The 23,704-nt window shown below is 37.9% G+C and overlaps 2 protein-coding genes across 2 annotated transcripts in view; one reads left to right on the top strand and one right to left on the bottom strand.

Annotated features, from left to right (window-relative positions):
- Positions 1 to 23,704, bottom strand: part of SRP14 (signal recognition particle 14) — a 173,883-nt gene that overhangs the window by 118,735 nt on the left and 31,444 nt on the right. The window lies entirely within an intron of this gene.
- The window catches only part of BUB1B (BUB1 mitotic checkpoint serine/threonine kinase B), a 55,379-nt gene that overhangs the window by 21,476 nt on the left and 10,199 nt on the right, over positions 1 to 23,704 (top strand). The window contains exons 6-16 of the mRNA XM_055537353.1: positions 614 to 783; positions 1,959 to 2,173; positions 2,346 to 2,437; positions 4,111 to 4,337; positions 11,017 to 11,129; positions 11,651 to 11,766; positions 12,346 to 12,395; positions 13,918 to 13,978; positions 14,113 to 14,218; positions 17,950 to 18,224; positions 23,329 to 23,462. Of these exons, the coding sequence (XP_055393328.1) occupies positions 614 to 783; positions 1,959 to 2,173; positions 2,346 to 2,437; positions 4,111 to 4,337; positions 11,017 to 11,129; positions 11,651 to 11,766; positions 12,346 to 12,395; positions 13,918 to 13,978; positions 14,113 to 14,218; positions 17,950 to 18,224; positions 23,329 to 23,462 (1,559 nt within the window). The remainder of the gene's footprint in view (positions 1 to 613; positions 784 to 1,958; positions 2,174 to 2,345; positions 2,438 to 4,110; positions 4,338 to 11,016; positions 11,130 to 11,650; positions 11,767 to 12,345; positions 12,396 to 13,917; positions 13,979 to 14,112; positions 14,219 to 17,949; positions 18,225 to 23,328; positions 23,463 to 23,704) is intronic.

Raw genomic sequence — 23,704 nt, forward strand, 5'->3', positions numbered from 1 at the left:
GCATTTGCAGTTTATTCAATTTCTTTACCCTTTTGATAATACTTAATACTTTGGCAACTGCACAGAAGTTTAGTCTTCAAACTTCTACCAGTTTTACTAAAAAGTAAAATGTCATGTTTAATGCAACTTCATTCATTTGATTCAGGGAAAATGTTGGGGTAGGGAATCCGATGGGGATTCTATGTAGCAAGAGAGACAATAAAATAGATGTGTCAAGATGTTAACAATTAGTTAATCTAGGTAAAGAATATATGGGTGCTCACTCTTTCAACTATTTTGTGAGTTTAAAAAGTCATAATAAAAAGTTGATGGGAAACTCTGATCTTAATATATTCTATAATCTTAATCTAAGACACTGATCTAATCCCGAGGTCAACCTGCTGGTGCTCTTCAGAGTATTTTTGATTGGTCAAATTTGGACATACAAATTTGGACCTTCTCTGATTTCAAGGTGGCTTTCTTTGTTTCTGAGAGAATAAACACTTTCTTTTGGCTATTTTTATATATTTCTTCCCTTACATCCCACTCTTCCCCTGTTTAGCAAATTAGGAAATTGAATCTGGACAGTAGTGTTCATCTCACCAACTGTTAATGGTCCCTTCTCTTACTTTAGACAATTCCAAGCTCGAGTGTCTCGGCAAACTCTGTTGGCACTTGAGAAAGAAGAGGAGGAGGAAGTTGTGGGATCTTCTGTACCACAGCGAAGCACACTGGCTGAACTAAAAAGCAAAGGGAAAAAGACAGCAAGAGCTCCAATCAGCCGTGTAGGGGGTGCTCTCAAGGGTAAGTTTGTTAAGTGTTATTATGGGAAGCTTTTAGTTTCGGGTGGTAGGCAAATTATGTAAGGAAATCATGTATAAATATATATATGAACATTGTCCTACTGTTCCGACTACTAGGAAGCAAAAAAGAAGTCTAAGGAGAAGCTGAGATCACAGTGTACAGTAACACTAAAACATGTCATCATTTTGTGTCTTTAATTAAGAAACACCTATTCTGGGACTCTTATAGTGCAAAGAAAGAGGGAAAGACAGAGGGAAGGAAAAGAAAAAAGAATAAGTTAATCTAATATTTATCTAGAGTAATAAGCAACTAGAGTTTCTGAGTTTCAGTTATTAGTTGAAAGATATGCAGTAATATAGCAAGTATTATCAAAGTAAAGCTTACATGTACCAAATTCACAAAGAATGTATTAATTTGATCTTCAGTTTTGGAGGGTCAGAAATTGGGCTCTCTTTGTATACTTAAAGATGATCAGCAATAGCTGTTTTTTAAATCTACTATTTTTTTAGGTAAATTTTAGGTTCCCAGCAAAATTGACCAGAAGGTACAGAGAGCAGTAAGCTTTTATTAACCACATTTATAGCAGTTAGACACATAGACCAGATATTTAGATCTCTTATCCCTATCCTGATATCAACTTTGTAATACTCAGAATGTTCCTTGGAGATCTGAGAATTAGAGTACAGAGAATATAGTCCTAAAAAATATTTTATCCAGATCATGATGAAGCTTGACTCTAATAAGCAGCCCCACTAAAGAGAATACCAATAATAAGTGAGCTAACTTGGTTTTTTTTTTAGATTCAGTACATTTCAGCTGAGATAAAAATTTTACCAGAAAAATGAATATTAAGATTTCAGTTAATCCTGATAAAATTAAACAATGTTAGAATGATAACTGAAGGAAGATACAGAATTTATTTTTTGGATATATATATGTAAAAGATTACAGGTGAGGGAAAAGAGGGAGGGTATAAGTAACAAATGCAGAATAGACTTAAAAATTAATTATTTGATGCATTAAGGTTTTTAAAAATTATTATTTAAAAAAATCTCTGATTCTATGGTAGTAGAAGTAATCTTGATTTGGGAAGGGTTCAGGTATACCTTATTGGGCATCTAAATTGGTGAAGATTTTTAAATTTAGATTTTGAAAGTTTAATATTTTTCTCTTAGCTCCAAGCCAGAACAGAGGTCTCCAAAATCCAGTTCCTCAACAGATGCAAAGTAATACTAGAATTATTGTTTTTGATGAAAATGCTGATGAGGATTCTAGAGCAGAGCCATCTAAGCCTACAGTCCAGCCATGGATAGCACCTCCTGTGTCCAGGGGCAAAGAAAATGAGCTGCAAGCCGGCCCTTGGAACACAGGCAGGCCTTTGGAATACAGGGTAAGGACTCTAAGATCCAGTTTATTTGCTAACATAACAAAGGCTTCAGAGTTCAGATATAGGAGTATTTTTAGCATCTCTTTTAATTCCTCTTGAATAATTAGGCATGGTCTGCATATGGTGCATCAGAATGTAAAACCATGGTAATTTTAGTTTTCTTCTTCATCGCCAGCCTCGAGGCAATACAGCGTCTATGACAGCTGTACCCTCTATGCTTCCAAGTTTTACTCCATATGTGGAAGAGACTGCACAACAGCCAGTTATGTGAGTTTGATTTCCAGATATTTTGTGGTGGAAATTACTAAGTTTGGCAGGGGCACCTATCTAATTCCTAAAGCCTTTTCTTCTTTATGGAAATGAAAGTAAACGAAAGTTTTATTTCCTTTATGTCTTTTTTTTTTTTTTAAGTGTGTTAGGGCTAAAAGACCACTTGTTATTCTTATTAAGGAATAAACTCAATAGGTTTATATTTAAATTGGTGTAGTCAAAGATGGTCACTGCTATTTAAGGGAGATGTTCTACCTTTATTATTGACAGTAGTGAGGAATTATGGCAGTTTTTGCTCATAACCTGCTTTTTCTTTCTGGATGTCTTTTTCTTGGCATTTCTATGAAATATAATAGATGATTAAATAATCAGGCAGTCTGAGATTCAGTCTAATATATAACATTGTGGAGTGGTAATATTAGGTCATATTTTGTGTCCCATTTTTGCAAGAGTTTCTTCATATATAATTTGTAACCCCTCATTATATGCTAGGTATATGATGTTTGTGTAGGTTTTTTCATAAAGTCTTTTTATCAGTTGAGCAAATTGAGGAAGCTTTTTAAGCATGTAGATGCTTGGACCATTAAAAGTTCTGATCCAGTGTATCTGAGTTGAGGACCAGATATCTTTAGTTGTAAAAAGATACACAAAAAAATAAAAGATATATAAGTGATTCTGATCCTGATTGAGGTATGCTCCATTTTCAAACCTGTATTACCACTCTCTACTCTTCCCCTTCAGCTGATAATGTTGAATTTTACATCATCAGTTCTCTAAATGCTGTATTTCTAATTCTTCTGGGTTCAGAACAGTGAGAAATGGGCATAAGTTAGCTTCATTTTGTACACTGGATTCTATTTAGATTTGGTTATTCACCACAGTCATAGAAAACAAATTTATGGTTACCAAAGGGCAAAGTGTCAGTGTTAGTTGCTTAGTCATGTCTGACTCTTTGCGAGCCATGGACTGTAACCCACCAGGCTCCTCTGTGCATGGAATTCTCCAGGCAAGAATACTGGAGTGGGTAGCCTTTCCCTTCTCCAGGGGATCTTCCCAATTCCGGAATAGAACCCAGGTCTCCCTAATTGCAGGCAGATTCTTTACCGTCTGAGCCACCAGGGAAGCCCACCAGAGGAGAAAGGTATGGGATAAATTAGGGGATTGGGATTAACATATACACATAACTATATATAAAATAGATAACCAACAAGGACCTACTGTATAGCACAGAGAACTATATTCAATATTTTGTAATAACCTATAAGGGAAAACTGAAAAAGAATATATATATACATATATATATATAATATATAACTGAATCACTGCTGTACATGTGAAACTAACACATTATAAATCAACTATATATACTTCAATAAAAATATTACCTCCTTTGAAAAAAAGATATGTTATTAAGATTTATTTTTACCTATAAGTAATATAAGCTATTTGATGACTCTTAACTTATAGCTAATTCCTTCCTCATCCTAGTAGTACTCAGAACATAATTGTTGATGGACTATGTAAATTATTTTTAGCCTCTTAATCATTTTTGTTTTTTGGAATCCATCATATATAATCTTACAACTGACATCATCCCTGTGTTTTGTCAAAACGTAAGAAACAGCTCATTTGATCTATATGATAAATAATAATTATCTTGCTTCTTTTAGGACACCATGTAAAATTGAACCCAGTATAAACCACATTCTAAGCACAAGAAAGCCTGGAAAGGAAGAAGGAGATCTTCTGCAGAGAGTTCAAAGTCTTCAGCAAGAGTCTGAAAAGAAGGAGAAGATGATGTATTGTAAGGAGAAGATTTATGCAGGAGTGGGGGAGTTCTCCTTTGAAGAGATCCGGGCTGAGGTTTTCCGGAAGAAATTAAAAGAGCGAAGAGAAGGTATGTGTATTTATCTAGCTCAAGTTTGTAAAAATAACTTAGTTGTAGGAAGACTGGGTTGCTATTTTAAGCCTGAGGAAAGTTACTGCTGTTGTGTGTAACTTTGTGTGATGCTTCTGTGGTTTCTATGTTTCTCTATTTAAGCTGAACTTCCATTGCTGCTTTCTATGAAACCCATAAGGGAAAATTTTAAACAACTAAGTTTGTGTTCAAAAGTAAAGAAACTGCATGCAGTTCATATTTCCCTGCAATAGGCAGACAGAAAAGTGCTTTTCCTAATATTTTCTAAATATTTCACTTTACTTTTGATACTGTGCCTGAAATTTCTCCCAGGGCTAATTTAGATTAACGGACTCTGTCATTTAGATGATAGTTGTATGTCCTGTTTATTAAAGAATTCTTTCTGAGTTAAGGGAGGCTTATACATTGAAAACGGAGAAGGCAATGGCACCCCACTCCAGTACTCTTGCCTGGCAAATCCCATGGATGGAGGAGCGGCAAATCCCATGGATGGAGGAGCCTGGTAGGCTGTAGTCCATGGGGTCGCTAAGAGTTGGACACAACTGAGCAACTTCACTTTCACTTTTCACTTTCATGCATTGGAGAAGGAAATGGCAATCCACTCCAGTGTTCTTGCCTGGAGAATCCCAGGGACGGGGGAGCCTGGTGGGCTGCCGTCTATGGGGTCGCACAGAGTCGGACACGACTGAAGTGACTTAACAGTATACATTGAAAAACTGGAAATTTGGGAAAAGTAGGAAGTGGTTCTGATTCTAAAGCCTAGAGATGCTTGGGGGCAAAAGGTGCCCAAAACAGGCTGAAAGTAGGGAAGTTTAGCATTTGGAATTTAAGGCATTAGAAGATGAGTGAGAATATAGAAAAGGAGGTTGGGGGTGGGAGGGGTACAAAAATAAATTTTATCCATTTAGGCATTTTGACTAGGATATACCAAGAATGAAGAAATTTTTTTTATTATTATTTTTTTTAACACAATCATCCAGAGTAACCTGCAGCTCAGCTCACCTAAAGAGATGTGACATTCATAGGGCTAGCTGGGAAACTTAACCGTCACTTATAATTTGTTAGAGAAAAAAAATCATTTCAGAGTTTCAGGTGGCAAGTTAGAAGCAAAGGTCTGTAAAGCAGCCTGTTAATAAGTTTGGAATTGCCTTATTTGTTACATCAACTAGTGCCTTCCAAGACTGACAGAAGTGCTCTGGCCTCAAATAATATATGGAAAAATGGAATCTATGTGTCTAGGTAGGAGAAAGGGAATGCGTAAAAGATAAGGAACTAGTTGTGTGAAGCTTTTTAAAAGTGGAAACCACCACAGCAAAGAAATAGGCTAGCAGAATAGCCACATATGAGCTGGGAAAGGAGCAAGGCACTTAGGTGAAACTACTGCTTCCTGAAGGGAAGGCTCTAGTGACACCAAGTATAGCAAAGTAAAATAGTACATTTTATTCTCAACTAGCTAAAGAAGAACCTGAGCTAGGGTTAGTTGGGATTTGAGTACTGAAAGAAGTATTGACCTCTGAGGATATTGTAATACTCTTTTCCTAATCTTGTCTCTGAATCTAGTTTGTACTCTTAAGAAATCCTCATGCCTATAAGAAAGTGGTTTCTTGTTATATTTAAAACTAGCCTCAAAGATTGTTGCTGACATTCAACTCTCAGGTAGGGACATGAGAAATGAGGAAGCCACAGGTTGGGTCTAAAGACAAGGCTGTTATCCTTTCTTCCCGTTACTACTTCTAAAGCATTTTCCCCCTTCTTCAAAAAGTTTCTTTCCAATTCATGTCTTCCAGTTTTTTCCCTACCCATCAAACCTCCTTAGTATTCTACATACCTGCCTCATTTCTTATTTCTACCCCTACACCATCCACTCTGTTGTATTCACCTGGCAAAACCTCAACCCTAGTTAAATCCAGCTATCTCCTCACACTCTGTACCTGCATCCAAGTATAATAGTTTAAATGTAGCTGGAGAAAAATGCAACTATGAATTGGTCTCATTTTAAATCCTTTTTATTTTTTATTTTAGCTATGCTGGATCTTCGTTGCTGTGCGTGGGCTTTCTCTAGTTGTGTTGCACCAGCTTCTCATTGTGGTGGCTTCTTTTGTTGCAGAGCGTTAGCTCTAGGGCACATGAGCTTTCCTGGACCGGGGATCGAACTTGTGTCCCCTGCATTGGCAGGCGGATTCTTAACCACTGGACCACCTAGGAAGTCTTCATTTTAAATTCTTGACCACGACATTTACCAGTGCCTAACAATCTTACTAGTTACCTGATAGGTGAATTTCTTCTTTCTGCTAAACAACTAATTTAATTTTCTTTCATTTTCAAATATACATCCCTGTACCTCCTGACCTAGAATCTCCTTTGTAACCTCATTGAGAAAATAGAAGGAATGTGATGGTAACTCCATTTTCTTCCACCAAATCTGCCATCTCTGCTATCTGTACACTCATTCTTTTTGTTAAAATTTAGCATTTCTCTGTTCCTATCAAAGGAATGGTCCTTATTTCTTCCCCCTCTAGCATTTTCCCTTTTTACTAAACCATTCGTACTAATTTAGGCAAATATAATGTCTCTATTTTTTAAAAAGAAAGAAAATCTTCATTATCCTTATTCATCTCCAACTACAACCCCATTTTTATACTCCCTTTCACAGCAAGATTTGGGGGGAATTGTAATCTTTGCTGCCTACTATTTCCTCAACTGAAAAAGCTGGCTTAAAACTCAACATTAAAAAACAAAGATACGTCATCTGGTCCCATCACTTCATGTCAAATAGATGGGGGAAAAGTGAAAACAGGGGCAGATTTTATTTTCTTGAGCTCCAAAATCACTGCAGATTGCTGCCACAAAATTAAAAGATGTTTGCTCCTTGGAAGAAAAGCTATGACAAACCTAGACAACGTATTAAAAAGCAGAGACATTACTTTGTCAACAATGGTCCATATAGTCAAAATTATGGTTTTTCCGGTAGTCATCTACAGAAGTGAATTGAACCATACAGAAACCTGAGTACCAAAGAATTGATCCTTTCGAATTGTGGTATTGGAGAAGACTCTTGAGAGTCCCTTGGACAGCAAGAAGATCAAACCAGTCCATCCTAAAGGAAATCAACTCTGAATATTCATTGGAAGGACTGATACTGAAGCTCTAATACTTTGGCCACCTGACGTGAGGAGTCAACTCATTGGAAAGACCCTGATGCTTGTAAAGACTGAGGGCAGGAGGAGAATGGGGTGACAGAGGATGAAATGGTTGATAACATCATCAACTCAGTGGACATGAGTTTGAGCAAACTTGAGAAGATAGTGAAGGACAGGGAAGCCTGGCATGCTGCAACCCATGAGGTCGCCAGGAGCCAGACATGACTTACCTATTGAACATTTCCTCAAGCATCATTTCTATTCCAATGATCACAGTGATCAGAAACCTCCTTTTTGCTGAATCCAATGGCTGTTTCTGAGTCCTGATCTTCATTGACTTCTTGGCTTCATTGAGTACAGTTGATGAAATGCTTTATGAAATGCTTCTCTTTGGCTTCTTCCTTGATGGTGTATTCTTGCTCCATTTCCTTTACTGTTCTCATCTAGGACCTCTTCCTGAGGCCCAGGAGGGTTCTGAAATATCCCAATTATCTCTTCTTTCCACAGCCATCTTTAAGTAATGGATTAAATACTGTTTACAAGCTATCGACTCTCAAATTCATATCCCCATCCCTGACATTTCACCTGATCCCCAGACTGATATTTAGTTGCCTGCATTTATTGGCTGTCCTAATAGGCATCTTTTAAAATTTATATGTATTTGGCTGTGCTGGGTCTTAGTTGCAGCACACAGCATTTTCAGTCTTCATTGAGCATTATGGGGGTCTTTAGTTGAGGCATATGGAATCTAGTTCCCTGACCAAGGATTGAACTCAGGCCCCCTGCATTGGGAGTTCAGAGTCTTAGCCACTGGACCACCAGGGAAATCTCTCCAATAGACATTTTAAGCTCTACATAACCAAAAACATTTACTGATTTATATCACAAACCACACCCCAATATACAAATGTACCACAGGCTTCCCTATTTCAACAAAAGGCATCACCATGCACCAAGTTGGTTCAGTTCAGTTCAGTCGCTCAGTCGTGTCTGACTCTTTGCAACCCCATGAACTGCAGCACACCAGGCCTTCCTGTCCATCACCAACTCCCAGAGTTTACCCAAACCCATGTCCATTGAGTCGGCGATGCCATCCAGCCATCTCATCCTCTGTCATCCCCTTCTCCTCCTGCCCTCAATCTTTCCCAGCATCGGGGTCTTTTCCAATGAGTCAGCTCTTCGCATCAGGTGGCCAAAGTATTGGAGTTTCAGCTTCAACATCAATCCTTCCAGTGAACACCCAGGAATGATCTTCTTTAGGATGGACTGGTTGGATCTCCTTGCAGTCCAAGGGACTCTCAAGAATCTTCTCCAACACCACAGTTCAAAAGCGTCAGTTCTTTGGTGCTCAGCTTTCTTTATAGTCCGACAGTCACATCCATACATGACCACTGGAAAAACCATAGCCTTGACTAGATGGACCTTTGTGGACAAAGTAATCTCTGCTTTTTAATATGCTGTCTAGGTTGGTCGTAACTTTCCTTCCAAGGAGTAAGCATCTTTTAATTTCATGGCTATAGTCATCATCTGCAGTGATTTTGGAGCCCAGAAAAATAAAGTCAGCCACTGTTCCCACTGTTTCCCCATCTATTTGCCATGAAGTGATGGGACTGGATGCCATGATCTTCGTTTTCTGAATGTTGAGCTTTAAGCCAACTTTTTCACTCTCCACTTTCACTTTCATCAAGAGGCTCTTTAGTTCTTCTTCACTTTCTGCCATAAGAGTGGTGTCATCTTCATATCTGTGGTTATTGATATCTCTCCCGGCAATCTTGATTCCAGCTTGTGCTTCCTCCAGCCCAGCGTTTCTCATGCTGTACTCTGCATATAAGTTAAATAAGCAGGGTGACAATATACAGCCTTGATGTACTCCTTTTCCTATTGGGAACCAGTCTGTTGTTCCATGTCCAGTTCTAACTGTTGCTTCCTGACCTGCATACAGGTTTCTCAGGAGGCAGGTAAGGTGGTCTGGTATTCCCATCTCTTTCAGAATTTTCCACAGTTTACTGTGATCCACACAGTCAGAGGCTTTGGCATAGTCAATAAAGCAGAAATAGATGTTTTTCTGGAACTCTCTTGCTTTTTCCATGATCCAGGGATGTTGGCAATTTGATCTCTGGTTTCTCTGCCTTTTCTAAAACCAGCTGGAACATCAGGAAGTTCACGGTTCACATATTGCTGAAGCCTGGCTTGGAGAATTTTAAGCGTTACTTTACTAGCGTGTGAGATGAGTGCAATTGTGTGGTAGTTTGAGCATTCTTTGGCATTGCCTTTCTTTGGGATTGGAATGAAACCTGACCTTTTCCAGTCCTGTGGCCACTGCTGAGTTTTCCAAATTTGCTGGCATATTGAATGCAGCACTTTCACAGCATCATCTTTCAGGATTTGAAATAGCTCAACTGGAATTCCATCACCTCCACTAGCTTTGTTCGTAGTGATGCTTTCTAAGGCCCCCTTGACTTCACATTCCAGGATGTCTGGCTCTAGGTGAGTGATCACACCATCGTGATTATCTTGGTCATGAAGATCTTTTTTGTACAGTTCTTCTGTGTATTCTTGCTACCTCTTCTTAATATCTTCTGCTCCCCAAAAAAACTCTGAAAGGCATCTTTTATCCCTCTTTCCTTACCATTCCCCCACATCTAACGAATAAACCAACTTTGCCACCAAAAAGTTTCATACATCTTTCATTTATCACCAGTCCCATTATTACCTCAGTCCAAACCACAGTCTTTTAGCTGGACTACTGCAGTTAAGACTTTCTGCTCTCTTTCTGGCCTTCCCAAAATTCATTGTGTTCACAGCACATTATCATTTTTGGAAAATCAGGTCATGTCCCTCCTTTATTTAAAATTCTCCCGTGTTGTTTCAATGTCTTAGAATGCAGTACAAACTCTTACAAACCCTACATGATTTGGCCCTTGCCTAACTTTCCAATCTCATCTTTTACTTTGCTCCCTATTTCTATGCTACAATCATGTTGGTCTTCTTTTGAGTCCTTGTACCAGTGATCTTGTTCCTCCATTAGGGCCTTTATGCCATCTAGTCCCTTGCTCTAGAAACTTTCCTCAGATCTTTATATGACCAGCCTATTGTTATCCAGGTTACAGCTTCATAATGTAACTGACTTAGATGATCTGCCCTGATCACTGGTTTAGTAGCTCCTGACCTCCATTCCCCTACCCAATAACACATTTTCACATCACCTAATTTTTATTTTTAGCACTGATTATCTTGTTAATTTCTGTGTGTTTGTCTCTGTCAAATTGAACATTAGCATCACATGACCAAGGACTTTGTATTATGTGCCACTAAAAGCTAAATACCTTGTTGTGCTTGGCATGTATTAGATTTCTATTTCTTATTGACTGAATAAATAATAGAGACCGAGACCTCAAGTTGAGGACTTTGCTCCATTTGTGTCATTCTTATCTGTAATATTGACTGTCCCAAAGACAATCTTTGACAGGATAAATTGCTAAGAGGAGTAATGCCTCAGACAACTTTACTATTTCTAGCTGAGCTACTGACCAGTGCAGAGAAGAGAGCAGAAATGCAGAAACAGATTGAAGAGATGGAGAAGAAGCTAAAAGAAATCCAAACTACTCAGCAAGAAAGAGCGAATGAGCAGGTCGTTTTCTCTTTTCAGTACATAACAACTAATGCTTATTGAAACAAATTTAAAAATATGAAAATATAGAAGGTAAAAGTCCTGCCAGTGCCCACTCAGTTTTTGGTAGTTTCTTAGCTACTAGTATCAGCAAAGTTGAGCAGAAAAGTAATTTTAACAGGTGACTTCAAATGGAATTTGTGGCATATAAGTGATACAATTTATTGACATCTTAGTTATACTCTAAATCACTATTCTGTTACTTCTGACTTTAGTTTTTTATTCTAGGCATGTTCCATTAAAATGAGATTAGCTAAAAAAATTTAGTGTGTATTTGCTTGCCACTACTTAGTTAAGTACAGCAGTATCAGTTAATACTGGTAACATAAATTTAAGAACTTCTGTGGGACAGACATTCTATATGGTTAGTAAATATCTTGGGAAAGTATATAGTAAAGCTAATTTTGGCACTAAAACTTGAAAATAGGTAGCATTTTCTAGATAAGAGGGACATACTAATTTTGTTTATTTAATGCAAATAGCAAGAAGAAAAGATGCCTACAAAGGAGACAGCTGAACTGCCAATTGCTTCAGAGTCTCCGGAAATATCGGGAATGGCTCTGTCCAATTTTGTTTGCCCAGTAAACTCTTGTGCCAGGTAGGACCACATTGGTGGAAGAAATGATACTTATAGGAAGGAGGGCATTTAGAACCAGCCTTTGACTCTCTAGACTTGAAGTCTGCTTAACTTTTATGGTATTGAGACATGATTTTTGCAACTCTTTGTCACAACGTCAGCTTTGATACTAATGAAGGAGGTCTAGGTGCTGGCTTTTTTCCATTAAAAACAAAAATAACGTATTTCTTATAATAACAACCAAATAATTTTTAAATGATAAAACCACTCATTTCTACCACTAAAAGATGACTAGTATTAACATTGCTTTATTTCTTCTTTATGTGTTGTTTTGGATTTGTTTATAAAAATGAAGGTTTATCATTTTGTAATCTGCTTATATTGTTAATGTAACTTGATGTCTGCTATCAGATGTATTTCTGTAACAATTCTAATGACTGAAGGTTCTATCTTAAAGAATTTGGTTTAATGGTACTAGAATATTTTATCTTAGAATGAAGATTATATTTAATTTTTTAAAAAGCGTCTTGGACTTCTGAGAATTAAATAATGTGTTCCATGGGTAGTAAGCCACATGTTTAAAATCAAGTATCTTCACAGGGAAACATCACTTGCAGAAAACGTTTGGCAAGAACAACCTCATTCTAAAAGTGAGTTGTATTTGACAATCTCATGAAGACCTTACTGATAACAAATGCATTATGTAACAAGTATAAATAATTTTATTGATTGTAGTAAAAGGAGGTGAAAGAAAGCAAAGAGAGGGACTCAGGTTTGTAATCTTTGAATCATGGAGTTCAATTTATTAGCATATAATTCAAGATAGGATAGACATTTGAAAGAATATTTTTGTAAAATAACTCATTGCTTAAAAATATTTGATTTTAAATGTAATTTAAATTTATACTAACTATAAAATAATATTTCACTTTAGTTAGTGCACTCTAGCTAATGGCACCCCACTCCAGTACTCTTGCCTGGAAAATCCCATGGACAGAGGAGCCTGGTGGGCTGCAGTCCATGGGGTCGCTAAGAGTCGAACACGACTGAGCGACTTCACTTTCACTTTTCACTTTCATGCATTGGAGAAGGAAATGGCAACCCACTCCAGTGTTCTTGCCTGGAAAATCGCATGAACGGAGAAGCCTGGTGGGCTGCAGTCCACGGGGCCGCTAAGAGTTGGACACGACTGAGCGGCTTCACTTTCACGCATTGGAGAAGGAAATGGCAACCCACTCCAGTCTTCTTGCCTGGAGAATCCCAGGGACGGGGGAGCCTGGTGGGTTGCCATCTATGGGGTCTCATAGAGTTGGACACAACTGAAGAGACTTAGCAGCAGCAGCAGCTAAGCATAGCAGTAGCACCCAGGAGCCAAGACTGGAAAGTAGTTTTTTGATAGGAAGAGGGGGGGAGAAGCTTAAAATTAAAGCTATTTTATATTCAAATTTGGTCTTTTCAGAAACATGTTAAAAGTGGTAGAAACATGAATATCCACCTAGTAGTTTAAAAAATTCAGTAGAATCTGATTAAACATTTAAGTCTAACCATCAGTTTATAGGAAATGCAAGGCATAGAAGAACATTTGAAACAAAAATATAATTGGCCAAAAATCCAGCATTATGGGGTATACAACCCAGTTTCTAAAACAAAAAATTAATAGCAAAAACAAAAACCCTATAAAATAAAAGCAATTTAAGAGACAATTTCAACTGGTCACAGTGTTTGAATCTACTTTGCATTCCTAATTCAAACTTTCTAAAAAGTTTTGGTAAAATGTGATACTTCTGACTGTATGTTTGAATTCAGAAATGGTTAATTCTGTAGATATGATCATGTTTTGAGATTATGTTTTTTAAAAAGATGCTATTTCTAAGAAATGTGTACTGAAATGTTTACATATGCAATGAAATGGTGTTTTGTATTTGCTTCAAAAATAATTCAGAGTTGGGTTAGATTTGGGGAGTAGTGATGGGGAATAAAGATGAAACAAGATCATCCATGTTTAGACCATTGTTATTAAGTGATCTTTACTTTTGTACTTTGGAAATTATTTATTATAAAAGATAAAATTGTTTTTCTGCTTTCAGACAGCAAAAATGTTAATTGACCTGATTGTCTTGAAGAGTAGGGCATTTACTCTAAAGAGTGTAAATTTAGTTTCTCTTTCTATAGGTTCCAGTGTACCTTTCTCCATTTTTGATGAATCTCTTCTTTCAGAAAAAAAGCCTGTCAGGTTTGAGGGTTTTTTTTAATTTATTTTGTTTCAACAATTAAAAGTTTTCTATTATTATAAATAAGGGTGAAATAGGAGGTTACTGTTATCTGTGTTAAGAGAAAAATTGCTAAATGGGATATGTCTTTTTCTAGTCCTTCTGCAGCTCCCTCACGTGTTTTAGCCCAACGAAGACCTCTTGAAATTCTCAAAACTTCAGAAAGCATCACCTCAAATGAGGATGTATCTCCAGATGTTTGTGTAAGAAACAGTATCCCTAAGTTTATATAAATGGGCTAGTGTATAGTTTTGTTCATCTCTCACAGAAGTTTAGAGTTAAAGTAAAAATCATTGGCTTGAAATAAGCACATGAAAAGATGCTCAACACTGTTATCAGAGAATGCAAATCAAAATCATGGTGAAATACTATACACGTGCACTTGGATGGCTATAATCAAAAAGACAAAATAACAGCTGTTGGTGAGGATGTGAAGTAACTAGAACCCTCATATGTTGCTGATGAGGATGTACAGTGGTACAACCTGTTTGGAAAACAATCTGGCAGTTCCTCAAAATGTTGACAATAGGGTTACCATATGGTCCAGCAGTTCCCTCCTAGGTAAATATATCCAAAAGAATTTTTTAATTTAATTAATTTTTAATTGAAGGATAACTAAAAGAATTTAAAACGTATCATCACACAAAAACTGCATAAATGTTCATAGCAGCATTGTTCATAAGAGCCAATAACAGGAAACAACCAAACATTCATCACCTGATGCTTGGATAAACGAAATGTGTATCTGTAAAGTGGAATAGTGTTCAGCCATAAGAAGGAATGGAATATTGACATATCCTACAACATGGGTGAATCTTTAAAACACTGCTAAAATGAAAGCACGCCTAAAAGAACACATACTGTATTATTCTGTTTATGTGAAATAAACAGGGGTCTTTCATAAAGGCAGAAAATAGATTAGGATTTCCAGGGGATTAGGGAGAGAGTGGGTTGGAAATTGACCACAAATTGATATAGTGTTTCTTTTTAAGGTGATGAGAGTGTTCTGAAGTTAGATAGTGGTGACGGTCGCAAGTGAGATAGTGGTGACGGTCGCAAAGCGTTATGAATGTGTGACACTAAAAACACTGAAATGCACATCATAAAAGAGTGTATTTTTTGGTATGTTAATTATATCTCAATTTTTTTAAGTAGGGAAAAATTACTGTCTTCAAAGCCCAGGATCTGTTTTCTTTATAAAAAAAATTTTGTAGCAATGAAAGTTATGTGAACCAACCTTTTTTTTTTGTATTAATGTTCTGTTTTAACCACTGTGAACTAGTGACCCTGCACACATTCAAGTCAAAGTAAATAAACTTTATCAATGACATTTTATTGAAGTTTTAAACCAGCATCTGGAAACTTGTCTTAATATTTAAAGAGAACTGAGTATGTTTAATCTGAAGCTTATAAGGGGAGACATGATCAGTATCTATAATGATTTAAAACAGTGTTAAATCATTGTATTCCAATGAATCAAACATGTTTTTCTTTTTGTTTACTTATTTATTGAGGTATATCTTATATCCATGGACCTCCCTCAGTAGCTCAGTTGGTATAAAGAATCAGCCTGCAATGCAGGAGACTCAGGTTTGATCCCTAGGTTGGGAAGATCCCCTGGAGAAGGAAATGGCAACTCACTCCAGTATGCTTGCCTGGAGAATCCCATGGACAGAGGAGCCTGGCAGGCTACAGTCCATGGGGTCACGAGAGTTGGACACGACTTAGCAACTAAAGAGAGAGAGAGAGCTCTTATATAGGTACATTGCACAAATATTAATTGTACAGCTAGGTAAAATTTTAAATATGTGAATATCCATGCAGTCTTCACATATATCAAGATACAGAAAATTTGCAGCAACCCAGAAGAACCTCAGGAGCCATGTATGACTGAAGGTGCTGAGGCCCCATTCCAACTATACTGAATTGGAATTTCCAGAGATAAAATCCAAGCATGTATTTTTGTCTGTTTTAAGTACTTGCCCAGGTAATTCTAATGTAGGTAATAAAGATGATGATGTAGAAGAGTAATTTTTACATACTGGATTCTGGAGACTGCCACCAGAGAATAGGCTGGATTTGGAGGTAGTGGTTCTAGGTTCAGATGTTCAAGGATGGACTAAATTATTAAGAGGATATCTTAGGGTTTTTTGTCTTAAACCTTTTACTTGAATTTTGTTAATAGGTACCTACCAGCATTTTTTTCCCTAAAAAAAAAATCATATTTAAAGTGTCTAAACTAATAGGGCCATAAATAGTATTTGCATAAAATGTATCCATAGACTACAGACATCTATTTTACTCTAATCCTACGATTCTTCAGTTTCATCTATTGTTTCTTCTAGATGTATCTCTCACCTCTACTTAATTATGTTGAGCCAGAAATTCAGAGTATATGTCATATTGGTAATGATCTAGAAAACTAATATCTAGTATCAATGAGGGTTAAATGAAATAGGCACTTTTGTGTACTTCAGGTAAATGTATAAAGTGGTACAATATTTCTGAGGGAAGTTGGGCAGTATGAATACATACCCTTAATGTCCCATTACCTTTTTGACCTGATAGTTCTATTTTTATGAATTATTCCTGAGAAAACTAACATATTCCTAAAGATTTAAATCTATAAGAATATTTAAAATAGTTTCATGACAGTAAAATACGGGGAATAGCCTAAAAACAGTTGGTCAACTTCTGATAGACTCACAGTGTTACCAACATGTTTTTAAAGAATTTTTAATAGCACAGAAAATAAACTAAAATATATAATGATAATGAATAATATGGACTAGCATTTATGCTGTAATTTCACTTGTTTTAAAACCTCTTTTTAAAATGCATAAAATATGCATGTATCCTACCAGATGTATATGGTCATAGCAGTTGTCTCTGGATAGTAGAAACTGGGGACTTCCCAGGTGGCATGAGTGGTAAAGAACCCGTCTGCCAATTCAGGAGATATAAGAGATGCAGGTTTGATCCCTGGGTCCAGAAGACCCCCTGGAGGAGGGCATGGCAACCCACTCCAGTAGTCTTGCCTGGTAAATCCCATGGACAGAGAAGCCTGGTGGGCTACAGTTCATAGGGTCGCAAAGAGTCAACACAACTGAAGGGGCTTAGCACGCACACACCAATAGTAACTGGGGTGGAGAAGTGGGAGGATCAAGTGTGGGAGGGAGACTTTTTTTTACTACAGATTCTTTTAAAATAGTTGACTTTTTAAAACTATATACTTGTATTACTTTTAAAGACAAAGGTATATTTTAAGTGTTTTCCATTATTTTATACTTTTTTCCCCCATATCTTCTATCATCATGAATTGTTGTTTAGTCGCTAATTCATGTCTGACTGTTTGTGACTCCATGGACTATAGCCCACCAGGCGCCTCTGTCCATGAGATTTTCCTGGCAAGAACACTGGAGTGGGTTGCCATTTCTTTTTCCAGGGGATCTTTCTGGCCCAGGGATTGAACCAATGTTTCCTGCATTGGCAGGCAGATTCCTTACCATTGAGCCACCAGGGAAGCCCATGATCATGAGTTACCTTTAAGAAATAAAATAAAAATTAATTGTCATAGAATAAGACCTAAAAGCTAGGAGGATAGTTGATTACCAGAGGGTATTCTAGGCCAAAGCCAGAAGAAAAATGGTATTGGTTCTTTGGTTCCTAGGTGAAATTGATTGAGGAGAAAACATTGTCCAGTATTTTTCTTTGTGTGGAGAATCTTCAGTGTATTTTTGATGAAATATAGTTTGCTGTTTTCATAATACAGAACCTTTTCCTCAGATGTAAAGATGTACTTTTAAAAATTGTCTTTCTCGAGAGATTCTGTGTTAAAAATCACTTATCTAACGCCTCTTTCAGTAAAAAATATAGGCCATTCATATGCTCATTAAAATGTTCCAGCTAAATTTTTATGTGGTTTTTATTTCAGGATGAATTTACAGGAATTGAGCCCTTGAGTGAGGATGCTATTATCACAGGTTTCAGGAATGTAACTATTTGTCCTAACCCAGAAGACACTTGTGACTTCGCTAGAGCAGCTCGTTTTGCATCCACTCCTTTTCATGAAATAATATCCTTGAAGGATCTCCCTTCTGATCCTGAGAGACTGTTGCAGGAAGAGGATCTAGACATGAAGACCTCTGAGGACCAGCAAACTGCTTGTGGCACTATCTACAATCCACCTCTCAGCATCAAGAAGCTGAGGTGAGTGGTGATTATAGGTTGCACAAAGCAAATTGTTTGAGATCTCTTATTCTGTGTGTGCCTGTCAATTATAGCCATCAATTATCAAGCTTTTACTACCTGCCAAGTATTGTGCTAAGTGCTTTACATGACAATTAAGCTCCTTCAGATAAAATGTTAATGGGATTTAGTAATTTATTTGAATATGAGGGTTAGAAGTAAATTTTTTAAAAATATTTATTTATTTATTTAGCTGCTCCAGGTCTTAGTTGCATCATGTAGGATCTTCCATCTTTGTTGCAGCATGTGGGACCTAGTTCCCTGACCAGGGATCAAACCCAGGCCCCCTACATTGGGACCATGGAATCTTAGCCACTAGACCACCAGGGAAGTCCCATGGAAGAAGTAACTTGGGGCGATTATGGTATCTTTGAGGAAACTCAGAAAGGGTACCTGATTGGTAGAGAAGAGGCATGTATTTTTCCTTTAATATTGAATTTTAAATAATGGTAGAGTAGCTTGATGCTAATTTTAAATAGGCTGTTAGAGATATACTTTTCAAAAGTATCTTGTGATAGAGAGAAATGAATAAAGTAATAGTGGGAATGGCATCGAGAACCAGGGACTAATAAACCTTGTGATCTATCCGTATTTAAAAGTCACCTAATTTAAACAAGTTCCAGTTTTAGGAATATTCTTTAATTTGCCAGTTTGTGCTTTTAAAGCTGTATTTTCAAACTTTCTCCCTAACAAACTTTTCTCAGTTTCTAGCACATAGTCACCTTGATTAATTTCCTGTTTTCTTTCTTGACCTTTGCTTATTGAAGAGTTAAAAAGTCCAAAGAAGAGATAAAGAGGAAGAAAACTAGTGTCTTAATCAGTTTTTCTCGGTCTAGTTTAGGATAGATGTAGAATAAGGCATTTGCTATAGATTAGGTTGTTGTTTAGTTGCTAAGTTATGTCCAACTCTCTTGCGATCCCATGGACTCTCGCCCTCCAGGCACTTCTGTCCATAGGATTTCCCTGGCAAAAATACTGGAATGGGTTGCCATTTCCTTCTCCATGATAGATTAGGTTGATAAAGCACAAATTTAATAGTTGGCATTGCTCATCAACCATGGTAGATAAAGTTACCTAGATTCTGATTATGAATCTTTTTTTTTTTTTTTTTTTTTTTTTTTCAGGAAAATAATAGACTTTAAAGTGAGATTAAATAGTGGATACTTTTTTTTTTTTTTTTTTACTTTTGTTAACATTTATTTTTTGCAGCATTTATTCCCAGGCCATAAGTTTTTGTTTCTTTGGTTTCTTCTAGGGTATCTTCTTCTATGCAATTTCCTCTTCTGGTTTAGGACCTATTTGTTCTTTTTCAGTGAGAATTGATCATCTCAGTGTGGCAAGGAGAGCTCATATATGGGTTGATCTGACCATGAACTCTCTTAAGTCCTGTGCCACATCTTGGGGACTTTGTTCACCTGGAATGTGCTCAGTAACTAGAGAATCTATATCTAAGCCCTTAAGTTCAGAATTACTCTCTGCATTTTTGAGCATGTGCAGTAAACATTCAGCACTCTTTTTGGGCCACTGACCCTGCATCCACTGCATCCCTGACCCACTGTTTAGCCTGTGCCCACATTACCAACTCTACCATTGTAATGACAGAATGGCATGCATTGCTTCTTAAAGGTGACATCCTTTAGATACTTGGTTGCCTTTCGGATATGCATACCCTTAATGGCCTGGGCAGTTTCACGAATGTTCTTAAAGTGAACTGGAAGATTTGAGCCTCTTGATTTACATGATTTTGTGGGGTTTTCTGGGTCAAATGAATAGCACACAATTTTTAGAGGTCACCTCAGGCCACTTATGCTTCCCAGGTGGCTCAGTGGTAAAGAATCTGCCTGCCAGTACAAGAGACCCAAGAGACTTGGGTTTGATCCCTGGGTCAGGAAGATTACCTGGAATAGGAAATGGCAACCCACTCCAGTAGTCTTGCCTGGAAAATTCCATGGACTGAGGAGCCTGGCGGGATACAGGGGTCACGAAGAATTGAACTTGACTGAGCATGCTACTGGAGATCAGTGGAGAAATAACTCCAGAAAGAATGAAGGGATGGAGCCAAAGCAAAAAGAATACCCAGCTGTGGATGTGACTGGTGATAGAAGCAAGGTCCGATGCTGTAAAGAGCAATATTGCATAGGAACCTGGAATGTCAGGTCCAAGAATCAAGACAAATTGGAAGTGGACAAACAAGAGATGGCAAGAGTGAATGTCGACATTCTAGGAATCAGCGAACTAAAATGGACTGGAATGGGTGAATTTAACTCAGATGACCATTACATCTACTACTGCAGGCAGGAATCCGTCAGAAGAAATGGAGTGGCCATCATGGTCAACAAAAGAGTCCAAAATACAGTACTTGGATGCAATCTCAAAAACGACAGAATGATCTCTGTTCGTTTCCAAGGCAAACCATTCAATATCACAGTAATCCAAGTCTATGCCCCAACCAGTAACGCTGAAGAAGCTGAAGTTGAATGGTTCTATGAAGACCTACAAGACCTTTTAGAACTAACACCCAAAAAAGATGTCCTTTTCATTATAGGGGACTGGAATGCAAAAGTAGGAAGTCAAGAAACACCTGGAGTAACAGGCAAATTTGGCCTTGGAATACGGAATGAAGCAGGGCAAAGACTAATAGAGTTTTGCCAAGAAAATGCACTGGTCATAACAAACACCTCCTTCCAACAACACAAGAGAAGACTCTATACATGGACATCACCAGATGGTCAACACCGAAATCAGATTGATTATATTCTTTGCAGCCAAAGATGGAGAAGCTCTATACAGCCAGCAAAAACAAGACCAGGAGCTAACTGTGACTCAGACCATGAACTCCTTATTGCCAAATTCAGACTTAAATTGAAGAAAGTAGGGAAAACCACTAGACCATTCAGGTATGACCTAAATCAAATCCCTTATGATTATACAGTGGAAGTGACAAATAGATTTAAGGGCCTAGATCTGATAGATAGAGTGCCTGATGAACTATGGAATGAGGTTCGTGACATTGTACAGGAGACAGGGATCAAGACCATCCACATGGAAGAGAAATACAAAAAAGTAAAACGGCTGTCTGGGGAAGCCTTACAAATAGCTGTGAAAAGAAGAGAAGCAAAAAGCAAAGGAGAAAAGGAAAGATATAAACATCTGAGTGCAGAGTTCCAAAGACTAGCAAGAAGAGATAAGAAAGCCTTCTGCAGCGATCAATGCAAAGAAATAGAGGAAAACAACAGAATGGGAAAGACTAGGGATCTCTTCAAGAAAATCAGAGATACCAAAGGAACATTTCATGCAAAGATGGGCTCTATAATGGACAGAAATGGTATGGACCTAACAGAAGCAGAAGATATTAAGAAGAGATGGCAAGAATACACAGAAGAACTGTACAAAAAAGATCTTCAACGATCCAGATAATCACAATGGTGTGATCACTGACCTAGAGCCAGACATCCTGGAATGTGAAGTCAAGTGGGCCTTAGAAAGCATCACTACAAACAAAGCTAGTGGAGGTGATGGAATTCCAGTTGAGCTATTCCAAATCCTGAAAGATGATGCTTTGAAAGTGCTGCACTCAATATGCCAGCAAATTTGGAAAACTCAGCAGTGGCCACAGGACTGGAAAAGGTCAGTTTTCATTCCAATCCCAAAGAAAGGCAATGCCAAAGAATGCTCAAACGACCGCACAATTGCACTCATCTCACACGCTAGTAAAGTCATGCTCAAAATTCTCCAAGCCAGGCTTCAGTAATACGTGAACCGTGAACTTCCTGATGTTCCAGCTGGTTTTAGAAAAGGCAGAGAAACCAGAGATCAAATTGCCAACATTCGCTGGATCATGGAAAAAGCAAGAGAGTTCCAGAAAAACATCTATTTCTGCTTTACTGACTATGCCAAAGCCTTTGACTGTGTGGATCACAATAAACTGTGGAAAATTCTGAAAGAGATGGGAATACCAGACCACCTGATCTGCCTCTTGAGAAATTTGTATGCAGGTCAGGAAGCAACAGTTAGAACTGGACATGGAACAACAGACTGGTTCCAAATAGGAAAAGGAGTTCGTCAAGGCTGTATATTGTCACCCTGTTTATTTAACTTATATGCAGAGTACATCATGAGAAACGCTGGGTTGGAAGAAGCACAAGCTGGACTCAAGATTGCCGGGAGAAATATCTATAACCTCAGATATGCAGATGACAGCACCCTTATGGCAGAAAGTGAAGAGGAACTAAAAAGCCTCTTGATAAAAGTGAAAGTGGAGAGTGAAAAAGTTGGCTTAAAGCTCAACATTCAGAAAACGAAGATCATGGCATCCGGTCCCATCACTTCATGGGAAATGGATGGGGAAACAGTGGAAACAGTGTCAGACTTTATTTTTCTGGGCTCCAAAATCACTACAGATGGTGACTGCAGCCATGAAATTAAAAGACACTTACTCCTTGGAAGGAAAGTTATGACCAACCTAGATAGCATATTGAAAAGCAGAGACATTACTTTGCCAACAAAGGTTCGTCTAGTCAAGGCTATGGTTTTTCCTATGGTCATGTATGGATGTGAGAGTTGAACTGTGAAGAAGGCTGAGCGCCAAAGAATTGATGCTTTTGAACTGTGGTGTTGGAGAAGACTCTTGAGAGTCCCTTGGACTGCAAGGAGATCCAACCAGTCCATTCTGAATATCAGCCCTGGGATTTCTTTGGAAAGAATGATGCTAAAGCTGAAACTCCAGTACTTTGGCCCCCTCACGCGAAGAGTTGACTCATTGGAAAAGACTCTGATACTGGGAGGGATTGGGGGCAGGAGGAGAAGGCGACAACAGAGGATGAGATGGCTGGATGGCATCACTGACTCGATGGATGTGAGTCTGAGTGAACTCCGGGAGTTGGTGATGGACAGGGAGGCCTGGCATGCTGCGCTTCATGGGGTCGCAAAGAGTCGGACACGACTGACTGATCTGATCTGAGCATGCATGCAGGTCACTTATTAGAAAAGAGCAAATAAAATTAGAACAAAGATAAGTTGATATAAATTATCCTTTTGAAGAGTGATTCATTTGTGGTTCTTTCAGCCCAATTATTGAAGACAGCCGTGAAGCCACACATTCCTCTGGGTTCTCTGGATCTTCTGCCTCAGTTACAAGCACCTCCTCCATCAAAAGTCTTCAAATTCCTGAGAAACTGGAACTCACTAGTGATACTGCAGGTAGGTTCATATATACCATTTGTGAGGAAATATCTACATCTGCATCCAGTGAGCACTTTATCAGAGCAAACCGAGGTATATGTATTTCTTCTCTGGAGAAGTTGCCATAAATTGTGAAATCACTAGACTAAATGAGTACAAACTGAATTCAGTATCATAAAGACCTGAGATAGATGAGTGTTGTTAGATTAACAGTTTTGATCATGCAGTCTTAGGGTTTTTTTGCCCTCCTCTATTAAAAT

The sequence above is a fragment of the Bubalus kerabau genome, chromosome 10, assembly GCF_029407905.1.
Source record: "Bubalus kerabau isolate K-KA32 ecotype Philippines breed swamp buffalo chromosome 10, PCC_UOA_SB_1v2, whole genome shotgun sequence".
NCBI classification, from domain to species: Eukaryota; Metazoa; Chordata; class Mammalia; order Artiodactyla; family Bovidae; genus Bubalus; species Bubalus kerabau.